This window comes from Cnephaeus nilssonii, assembly GCF_951640355.1.
Source record: "Cnephaeus nilssonii genome assembly, chromosome: 1".
NCBI lineage: Eukaryota > Metazoa > Chordata > Mammalia > Chiroptera > Vespertilionidae > Cnephaeus > Cnephaeus nilssonii.
In genome coordinates this window covers 114,327,042-114,338,227 of record NC_137072.1, presented here as the reverse complement: position 1 = coordinate 114,338,227, position 11,186 = coordinate 114,327,042, and the positions used below count along the sequence as shown (strand labels likewise).

The following is an 11,186-nucleotide window of genomic DNA, read 5'->3' as shown; positions in this document are numbered from 1 at the left end:
CTTGAACACACTACATATGGAGACCCCGGGGCTGTGCGATGCTCTGGGAATATTCAGTTACCAGGGAGACCCAGCACTGACCTTTCTGCAGGGAGACAATCCACAGAAGCCTATTTGACAAGAGGAATCCGCTTCCTGTTAACAAGGCACTGCCCCTGTACAAAGGGGGGCAAAGACCCCGTTGGCTTTGAAGAGATGAACCCTGGTTCTTTAGGACTCTGAAAAAAAAAAAAAAAAAACAAGAAAGAGGAGGTATTGTGTAGAAAGGCCATCTGAGCCACCCAGCTGTTAAATCCTTTGCTCCAGTGGGTTTGCTAGAGAGGCTGAAGAAATGATAGAAATAAACCAGTAGGAACTTGACATTCTTAATACATTTCTCTTGCAAATACCCCCGGCATATAGAAGGTATGAGAGTGCCAACTGATTTAAATTTTACTTCCTGGGTGACTCTCTGGGCTATCCACCCCTGTATCTGACACACCTCAAGCCACTTTTTAAAAAACACACCTTATTTTAGTTTATTTTAGCACACTCTATTTAATGTTCTTAAATAATTTTAAATATAATTAGTGTAGAAATGAAATATAATTACAGTTTTGATTTAAAGATAATAAGCCCAGATATCTGTAGTCTTAATTGTGGGATGTTTTTAGTTTATTTTGTGTTGTTTTTCTTGCGTCTTTTTTTCAAAAATTATCTTTATTGTTGGAATTACAGATGTCCCTGCCCCCTCCTCCCCAGTGACCCCAGGCCTACAGCACTCTTGTCTATGTCCGTGGGTTATGCTAATATGCATGTAAATTATTTGGTTAATTTCCATGCTCCCCACACCCAGCGGAATACACCACCCTTTATTCTGTGCTCCCATAGCCCTACCTAGTGCTCCTATTATGTGAAGTTGTCTCCTCTCCATTGTCACTTACGTCTGCCCTCAGCATTTTAGCAGCTGCAGCTGCTCAGAAAGTGTCTGCTGACTTCATGAACTGCTTCCATACATTTACCGACACTGCAGGACACTGCAGTACACTGTGGTCATCGTTGGCCCAGGAGCTTCTCAAGTTCAACATCATGTCTTACTCATTTCCCCCCACTCCTCCACCCCTTGCCTAACATGGTGCCTAACAGTTCCTAGCTGAGCTGAGAACGTCTGAACGGTGAAGCGCATTCAACACATGGCAGGGAAGGAAGCGGGTAAAAGAGTAATAAATAGGATTCTTAATACAGAAAAACGTGTGAATTAATGACAGTCTTTTATGGCTTATGAGCATGAACGATGGGAGACGGGAGTTTCCTGGGAAAGTATACATTCAGTTCCGCATTCCCAGCTGGTGACATTTCTCATAAGTTGGACAAAGGGGCTTAATAACAACATGCAGGTGCTTCGCATGTAAGCCCACAGTCAGGTATAAGCCCTGGTGCAGGGGAGGAAAGCGGGCCAGAGAGGTTTTTTCTGGCCCAAGTGCACCCCAATGGTGCCTGTCCTGGCCCTGGCCCTTCCTCCTCCGAGGCTGCGGTCGACCCCGCTGGGCGCCACGCGAAGAGAAGAGAGAAAGGAGCTGGGCGCAGAGTCGCAGCCTGCACGAGGCATTTCTCCCGCACGCACGGGGCACTCCTCCCGCAAGGGCACACCGGGCACTCCTCCCGCACCGGGCACACCGGGCACTCCTCCCCACGGGGCACTCCTCCGCACGGGACACTCCTCCCGCACCGGGCACTCCTCCCCACGGGGCACTCCTCCCCACGGGGCACTCCTCCCCACGGGGCACTCCTCCGCACGGGGCACTCCTCCCCACGGGGCACTCCTCCCGCACCGGGCACTCCTCCTCACGGGGCACTCCTCCCGCACCGGGCACTCCTCCCCACGGGGCACTCCTCCCTCACGGGGAACCTGGGAGCCAAGGTCGGCTCCGCACGCAGAGGGCACGGAGGAGGGAGCGGCGCCGCGGGCCCGCATCCCGCCCGGCCTGACTCGGCGGCACCATCAGCTCCATCCTCCGGGGGAAAGAGGGCTACTTCCGGTCTGGAGAGGACCCGCATTTTGAAATTCAAATCCTGTGGCGGGTTTGAGCGAAGATTGCGAAACCCGTCCCGCCCCTGTTTCTCACCTACTAAACCTCAAAGACAAACCGGATCCACCGCTCCTAGAAGGAGACCCCTCCGCCCGCCCGGAAGCCGGTGCCGGAAGTTCCAGCGGGTGACGTCACTTCCGCCACGCTTCCGGGAGGCGCCAAGATGGACGCTGCGCGGGCCCGGGAGCAGCTCCGGCGGCGGTACCTGTTCTCGCCCGACGCCGAGGCCTCGCTGGACGGCAGAGGCTGCGCCGGGCCGGGTAGGCGCTCCCCCGGGCGCCCCGAGCCGCGCCGAGGTCCCGGGCCAGGCGCCCGGACACAGCCGGCCTCGCGGCCTCCCGCCCCCCGCCCCCCGCCCCGTCGGGAGGGCCCGGCCGCTTTTCCCGGGGTTTGCCTGTAGTTTGCAGGTCGGGTGTTCAGTGTCCTAACGGACCCTTAAAGCCACGTGGGCCTGCGCCCTGCCTCCCGGGCTGCGCTCCAGGAGGCCCGGGAAGGCGGCCTGACACCGGTTTGGTAATACCCGTTCAGAATGCCCACCGGTCCTGTTTTTTTGTTTTTGTTTTTGTTTTTTTAATTTCTTTATTGATTAAGGTGTCACATATTTGTCCTCATCCCTTCATTCCCATCCCACACCCCTCCCCACGGATGCCCCCACCCCCTGTTGTCCTTAACCATTGGTTAGGCTCGTATGCATGCACACAAGACCTTTGGTTGATCTCTGCCCCCTACCCCCACCCTCCCCTACCCTCCCTCTGAGGCTCGACAGTCCGATCGATGCCTCCTTGTTTCTGGGTCTGTTCTTGTTCATCAGTCTATGTTGTTCATCATTTCCCCTATACCGGTCCTGTTTTTAAGGATCAGCCAGACGTACTCGCACAGGTACACGCGGGGTGTGCAGGACTTCTTTCCCCTCGGCATCGCTTGACTGTCCGCCGCGGAGAGCTCTTAGACCCCGAGGCCGACTTGCGGGCCGGGGGGACGGTGTCCGCAGGGAGGCGCCGGGCAGGGTGTGGTGTGCCGCCCTTGGGTACGAGCGAGCGGGAGACCGACCGTGTGGGGTGTGTTTTCCTGTGGACGCGGGGAGGAGAGAAGCAGCAGGAGGTGATACTGATGGTTGCTTCTGGGCAGGGGACCCCGGAGAGATGGGTTTCACGTTGGCTCTTGTTGGCCTGCATTATGTAAACCGTTTGCATTTATTACGTTTTAAACATAAACTCAGAAGACAGCATGCGCAGGCGTGCTGGTTTCTCCGTTTTGAGGGTCTTTGTATGGGGAACAAGCTTGTCAGGAATTCTCAAGGGTGAGGACCTCAGCTGTGTACCAGTGGTTCTCCCAGGAACGGAGAGGGGGCGCGTCCATCGCGTGGGGGAACTTGTTGGAAGTAACTCATTTGATCCAACCCCCGCCACCTGTCAGATGTAGCCCCAAGTGGAAGAAATCTGGACTCCACCACCTGTCTAGACAGCACTGCCCGTTCCACTTTTGAGCTGCCTGAAAAGGTTGTGTTTGCTTAAAATAATTAAATAGTTATAAGTAGTATTTTTGGAAAATTGTGTCTGTTTTGTGCTCTGACATTTGCCTGTGGCATTTTCCTTAATAGGACTTATTACTTTCCTAGATGAAATATGAGACATAATATTAAAATTCCGACACTACTAGATGTTGTCATTCTTTCTGAAAGACTGAATATGTAGATTTGATTTCCAAATCCATTTAAAGGAGAAAAGTTGACTATATTGAACATGTTTTATAGTGGGTTCCTAGTAATTATTTCTGCAATATAAGCCTATTTTGCTGGTTTCACAGAAGTTTGTGCTATGGTGGGGGAGAATCTGGTTCTCAAAAAGCTCTAGGAAATTTTTTTGTTTGGCTTAAAAGAGGTTGATTTTTCCCCATGCATTTTTTTTTTTCAATTTTTTTATTAAGGTATTATATGTGTACATATCTTACCATTGCCCTCCCCACACCCCACTCCCATATATGCCCCCACCCCCCAGAGTTTTGCATCCATTATTTAATAAGTTGAAATCTCCCTTATTTGCAGGAGCCTCTGCAGCTGTTGAGAAAAAGCAAAAACCTCTTCCAAGACTTAATGTCCATTCTGGATTCTGGATATTGGCATCCATTGTTGTGACCTATTATGTTGATTTCTTTAAAACTATTAAAGAAAACTTTCACACTAGTAGGTAAGAAAACTTTCCTGAATATCACATGATCTCACTCATTTGTGGAATAGAATGACCAACATAAACTGATGAACAAAAACAGATCCAGAGACAGAGAAGCATCGATCAGACCGTCAAACCTCAGAGGGAAGGTAGGGGAAGGTGGGGGTAAGGGGGAGAGATCAACCAAAGGATGTGTATGCATGCATATAAGCCTAACCAATGGACACAGACAACAGGGGGGTGAGGGCATGAGTGGGGGCTGAGGGGGGGGGCAATGGGGGATAAGGACACATATGTAATACCTTAATTAATAAAGAAAAAAACATAATTAAAAAAGAAAACTTTCCTGGTTCATAAGTTAAACACCCTTGTCTTATTTTTTTATGTTTTATTTTGTTAGTTGAAATTTTTGTTGTTGTTAATCCTCACCCGAGGATATTTTTTCCATTGATTTTTTTTAGCGGGAATGGAGGGAGTGGGAGAGAGAGAAAGAAAGAGAGAAACATTGATGTGAGAGAGATACGTTGATTGGTTGCCTCCCACACACACCCCGACCAGGACCGGGGATCGAACCCATAACCCAGTGTGAATTAACCATCTTCCACATTGATTTTCAGCATTCCAAGAAACCTGACTTAACGTGGAGGAGTTAATGGTGCCTGTTTATTACTCTCACACTCACAACTTCAGAAACAAAAAAAAAGCTGCTCTCTTTACTGAGTTTTTAAGGAAAATGCATAGCCATAACCGGGTGGGTTGCTTATGAGCGTACACATGCATGCCTGTATTGAAAGGCTTACTTTTTCATCCTCTTGTGGGTCTCAGGCTCGTCCTTTCTCACCCATGTCCCCGTAGATTGAGACTTTCTGAAATCTGGAATCCAGTGATTGTGGGTCCCTCTGTGTTCCTCTTCCAGTTGATATTCTTGTAGAAACAGATTTTTAGGCAACCAAGGAAAACTTGTAGGATTTCGTCTGGTTAGCTAAGAGCTGTCAATCCTGATGACATTTTTGTCTCTACAGTTGGTTTCTCTTTGGCAGCGCCTTGTTGCTTGTCAGCGTGTCCATTGCGTTCTACTGCATTCTCTATCTGGAATGGTATCGTGGGATTGAAGATTATGATGTCAGGTATCCAACCCTGATACCCATCACAACTGCTGCTTTTATCGCGGCAGGAATTTGGTAAGTTAACTTCGAAATACTAGTAGAAATGAAGATGTTGATCAGGTACTGATGTACATGGTACGAATTTAAAAGGAAAAAAAGGAATAATGGGGAAAAGAGTCTCCCTGTCATTTCTAGTCTCCAGTTTCCTTTTCAGTAATATGTTCTTTATGAATTTAATTATTTAAAACACAAATGGTGACGTACTATGTGTATTCTGCAATTGGCTTTTTAAGTCATTTTCTATGAAGTATAATACATACAGAAAGTGGAAAAAACAAAACTACAGCTGAATGAATCATCGTGAAATGAGCATTGGCGTAAACCCCTCCAGGTCTAGGAAGAATCGAGCCAACACCTCGAAATCCCTTTCCCGCCTCCCCATAGCCACTGCCCCAAGGAAACACTGTCCTGGTGTATGCTAATTCCTCTCGTGCACCTCTTAAGTACTCTGTTCTGTCTATTTTTTTAACTTTATAGAAATGGACTCACAGCATCTATTCTTTGATGTTTGCTGTTTACACGTATGATTCATCCGCATTGTTGTGGATAACAGTTGTTCATTGCCGTCGCGCAGTCCAGCCTGTAGCTGAATCCCAATTTCTGTTTCTACTATTGATAGCATTTGGGTTGTTTCTAACAGAGAAATGCTTTTAACCATCTTTTTACAGTAATGGTTTGATAGTGTGGGAGGTTGAGAGCAGGAGACGGCCATTCTAGTTCATGTCCCTTTGCAGACCCCAACTTTAATCACTTAAGTTCCCCTTAAGCCAAGCCAGCCCGCATTAGAAGACCTGTGACTCTAGTCCAAGTACTCTTTGAAGAGATTGTGATAGTTCCAGTATTTGTTAGATCACATCTTTGAGAGAAAAAAAATACACATAATGTTGGCTGAATGAACTTGCCCAAACTGAGTAATAACAGTTCTCCCCCTCCAGGTTCCACAGCAGAATATGCGTGTGCAGATTGTAGCTGGAGTGGTCAGCCTGTGGTCTTTCCTTTCAGCTTCAACATTGCTCTGTGGCCCGTGTGGTCGTTTTTCACTCCGCTGCTGCTGTTCACCCAGTTTATGGGCCTCGTGATGTTCGTCTCACTCCTGGGGTGATTCCTGCAGGTAAGCTCCCTGGAAAGGTCATGTTGTTATTGACCTCATTTGAAAAACATCCTTCACGACAGTTTTCAGGTGCTCCTTGTGACTTGGTTCATTTGTGTTCACACCGGAGCTGTTTACACTGAGCTCAGATAGAAGGGACGCAGAGCCTTCCCTTTTGTGTAATGTGGTTCTGACTCGGAGGGCACCCTCGCCTCCACAGGGCTCTCGGAGACAGCACTTGCACCTTCCGCTATAAATACGCTCACACCTGGGACCAGTCTTTATTGAAGTCAGCAAGTGACTATGGGTTAGGTTGTGCTTAAGGAATGGGAATTTGGGGAAAATGAACAATTTTACCCAATTGGGGGGAAAAATTCTGCCATTTTTTAAGATATATTTTATTGATTTTTTACAGAGAGGAAGGGAGAGAGATAGAGAGTCAGAAACATCGATGAGAGAGAAACATCGATCAGCTGCCTCCTGCACGCCCCCCACTGGGGATGTGCCCGCAACCAAGGTACGTGCCCTTGACCGGAATCGAACCCGGGACCCTTCAGTCCGCAGGCTGACGCTCTATCCACTGAGCCAAACCGGTTTCGGCTAAATTCTGCCATTTTCTGACTATTCTGGCTGCCTCATAAAAATCTGATGGATGGCACACCAACTTTTCCCTTCGTCTTATGTATGGAACTTCTGACTCCCCACAGACCCCTGCACCTCCCTGGGCCTGTGGCCCCACACGGTGGGGTCTGCTTGCTGAGTGTCAGATAGCACATTTATTAAACACGTGTTTGTTCAAAGGACTCACTCAGGGCTTAGGGACATGGTGAAAAAGACAAGTGGTCTCTCCCTTCCCGTCGCTTGTATCAGAACTGGGTGGACGTTGACTCCATATATCAGTTTACAGGATGAAAATTAGGCCCAGAGAGGTAAAAGTTATCGGGGTGCTAATGAAAATGGACATGTCCACAAACAGATAGCATGTTCTCCCTCTGGAGTTTTAGAGGGAGGTCAGTGTAACTAGGAAAGAAAGGTACATAGCCTATGTTGCCAGCACTTCCATGACCACGGCCACGCTGATGTGCAGAGTCGACCCCCCCACACTGTGTCAGCCCATCCATGACCACGGCCACGCTGATGTGCAGAGTCAACCCCCACACACACTGCCAGCCCATTCATGACCACGGCCACGCTGATGTGCAGAGTCAACCCCCCACACTGTGCCAGCACATCCATGACCACGCCATGCTGATGTGCAGAGTCAACCCCCACACACACACTGTGCCAGCACATCCATGACCACGGCCACGCTGATGTGCAGAATCCCCTCCATATTGCTTTGGGGGGCCCCTGGGATTCTTAGAGTGCGCCCTTTATCCTGTTGACATGTGTCACTTCGTCTGACCATGTCCCCTGCTTCTCCCCTTGCAATGGTGTTAAGTCTTGGTCAGTTTTGAGTTTTTCCCATGTCAGGGAGCTTTGACTCACTGCTGACATGACTTATCAATGGTCATGAAAGCCTGGTAGACTGAACTGCTTCCTCACCTTCACCCACAGCGCAGCACATTGTCTCACTTGGGACATAAATGCTGGCTTTCTTTCAGGTTCAAGGGCATGTAAACCGAACCATTAAACATCCAGTTGACTGGCAGCGTTCCAAATGTGGAAAAGCTACAAGGTGTTTCTGCATCCGGAAGTGAGTGGTGTTCTAGGAAAAATTGTAACTTCATTGATCTGTGGTTGAAATCAGAATAAATTATATTTTATTTGCATATTCTTAAACTCAGATGATATTTCAGATTCAGAATAGGAATATTCTCTTTAAATAGAAATAACTAAGTTGCAATGTGAATCTGTTTGAATCCCTGGAGAAAGGATTGGTGTGAACGTCTGAATGAAGTTTCATTATAGATGCGCAGTGCTCCCGGTATTGTAGGTGGATTGCTCGCTCTTCACTTTGAGGTGACGGACGTGTCCATGTGCCTTTAACCCATTAGCAGTGACTGTGGTCCTCACTGAGTAATGCCTTCGTTAGTGAGAGGACCAGCCGAACGTATTCTATGCATTCCTATTTGGATTTTACCGTTCTATGTAAATTATTAGGTTTTCAGCATGTTTAACATATGAACTTTTAATGATTTTTAAGTATGTATGATTATTTTCCTTAACATTTAAATAAAATATTTTTATAACTTTCTTGTGATTTTGTTAATACAAACTTGGGAATAGTTTGTTTTCGCTATCAGTGCTGAAAAGTTACCTGTAGAAATGAGGTTTGTTTTCAGAGAAAGCTGCTGTGCTGTTCAGCCTGGTGTTAGGACTCACCCACCAAACCACCACTCGATACTGCCTTTCCCTACAAACCCACGTTGACTTGAGGTGGTTTTTACGGAGTCTGGGCACTCCTGGAGCCCCTGCCATCTGCCAGGCACTCAGCTCTCCCTCCCTCCCTCCCAGGTTCCCCAGGCATTTGACACAAACCGGGCTCCATCTTGTCCCCAGGTCTCCCACACCTGGACAGGGGCAGTGCTCAGTGCACATTTCTCAGTGGATTAAAAAAAAAAGTTGGCTGCTAGAGAGCAGAGTGAATCAGACAGAGTCCTTGCCTTTAGGGAGCTCAGAATGTTGAAAAACAGTTAATTTGATTATGACACGTGGGTGATGGAGGGATGGACAGTGGACAAGTCCACCGGGGGCCACAATGACTAAGTCAGTGTCTTGGTGTCCTGGGGCGGCCATGAGGAAGACTACAAACTGGGTGGCTTGACAACAGAAGTTTATGGTCTCACAATTCTCAAGACTAGAAGTCCGAGATGGCGCTGTCGGCAGCGTTGGCTCCTTCTGAGGGCGTGAGGAGAATCTGTTGCAGGCCTCGCTCCCAGCGCTGGTATTTGGGTCTCCCTTTGTCTCCAGATGGCATTCTGTGTCCTCAACTCTTCTTCCTTCTATGTGTGTGCCATCAAATGTTCCCCTTTTTAAAAGGACAATCATATTGGATTAGGGCCCACCCTGTATGACCTCCACTTGATCATTTATAAAGACCTTATTTCCAAATAAGGTCACACTCCCAGGTCCTGGGGGTTAGGACTTCATCATCTTTTAGGGGGACACCAAGTCACACTTATTGAGACCTACTATGTGCTGAAAACCACCAATCTACATCCTGCACAATACAGCGGTGGACAGGACAGGACAGGCACCAGCCTCCTCCGTGGGGCAGCCAGGCCTCAGACTGCACATTCCAGGGAAGGGTGTGTGCTCAGAGGAGAACCAGGCAGGGCTAGAGCACGGTGGGGAGGACGCACCGCCCCGCCCCATGCCCGCACTGACCAGATGAGGCGACAGGCCCGCTCACTCATGCAGACCCATCCATGTGTGCATTCAGTGCCGCCTCTGTCTAGTTACTGAGCATCCACCTGGCTTGGCTCGAGGGACATCAAGATGATGGCCATGTTCCCTGGTCACCGCCTGCCTTTCCACCCTCGTTTCTGTGCACGTGCGCCATCCTCTCTAGGGGACGCCCTCCCCTGCCCTGCCCTGCCCCATGTCACCTGGCCAGCTCCTACTCCCGGGTACAGAGGTGCTGCCTCCTCTGGGAGCCCCTCACCCTGCCTGGCAGACTTGGGCTTCCCCAGGCATCTCCTCCAGGCAGCCCTGCCCACGGGCTTGCTGGCTCGTCTCACCCAAAGCCATGAGCTCCTTAGGCAGGGCTGCGCCTCTCCAGCCCCCCAGGGAGGCCTCCACAAAGACTTGACCATTGAACGTGTCTCTACCAGAATGTCAGCTCACAGTCCGTCCCGTGTCTGGAACAGAGCCTGGCCAGTGACGCAGAGCTGAAGAAACGTTGACCACATGGATGTAGGAACCAACTGAAAAAAGATGAAGGCAAGGCCAGGTCCCAGGGTAGCTCCCTCCTGGCCCAGGGCTCCGGCAGCCCGGAGCCTCTGGCCGCCAGAACTGGCTGTGTGTTTTGCCGGATCCACTGCAAAATGAACGGCAACAATAGAGCATTAATCCAGGGGCGGGGCCCTGCCTCACCGCGCAGGTGGCTGGCCCGGGGCCCTGTCCCTAGGACCCCGTAGTGGCATCTTAGCGGGGCATTCAGGTGGACTGCACCAGCTTGGAGCAGGCTGAGGGTCTGAGGGAGGGGCTCGGGGCCATGGTATCAAGGACCCCACCCCACCCTCAGCTCCTCTCGTCCAGAAGTAGCTCCCCATCCCTCGTGGGAGGGAGAGAGAGGATCTTTGCTTGGGAAGTGGCTCCTGTCTATCCGCATCTGGGGGTCTCCTTGCAGACACACGGGGACACCAGACGGACAGAGACACGAAAAGACACGCCCTCCCCCTATTCATAGATGTAGGGACGAGCGACAGCCTGGGAAGCCGCCGGCCTGACTGAGAGACCCGCACAGAGCAAACATTCCGCAGAAATAAATCAGCAGGGAAAGGACAGACGGCCTGACAGGCGGACACTTACTTCCAGGCTCACCCGGACCTCAGGGAAAGGCCGGGACAGCGCACGCACCCGCAGATCCCGGAGCTCGGCTGGGCCGCAGCCACGCCCCCGCGCCCACTCCCCCCCGCTTCCCCCCCCCCCCGGCTGGCTCAGGGCGACCCCCTCGCCCCCACGCCCACCGCAGGAGCCGGGGGAGGTCCCTGTCGCTCGCCTGGGGGCCGGGCGCCCTGGGACAGAG

The 11,186-nt window shown here is 50.3% G+C and overlaps 1 protein-coding gene across 2 annotated transcripts; it reads left to right on the top strand.

Moving 5' to 3' along the window:
- Nucleotides 1-2,218: 2,218 nt before the first annotated feature.
- Nucleotides 2,219-8,690, top strand: TMEM128 (transmembrane protein 128). Of its 2 annotated transcripts, XM_079786345.1 has the most exons (5): nucleotides 2,219-2,329; nucleotides 4,114-4,255; nucleotides 5,260-5,418; nucleotides 6,406-6,514; nucleotides 8,098-8,690. In XM_079786345.1, exons 1-4 carry the CDS (start codon nucleotides 2,233-2,235, stop codon nucleotides 6,503-6,505), a joined length of 498 nt encoding a protein of 165 aa, XP_079642471.1. In that variant the 5' UTR covers nucleotides 2,219-2,232; the 3' UTR covers nucleotides 6,506-6,514; nucleotides 8,098-8,690. The 2 variants fall into 2 exon arrangements, with proteins under 2 accessions (XP_079642471.1, XP_079642472.1); XM_079786346.1 differs by lacking the exon at nucleotides 8,098-8,690 and having other exon boundaries at nucleotides 6,339-6,476.
- Nucleotides 8,691-11,186: the final 2,496 nt, after the last annotated feature.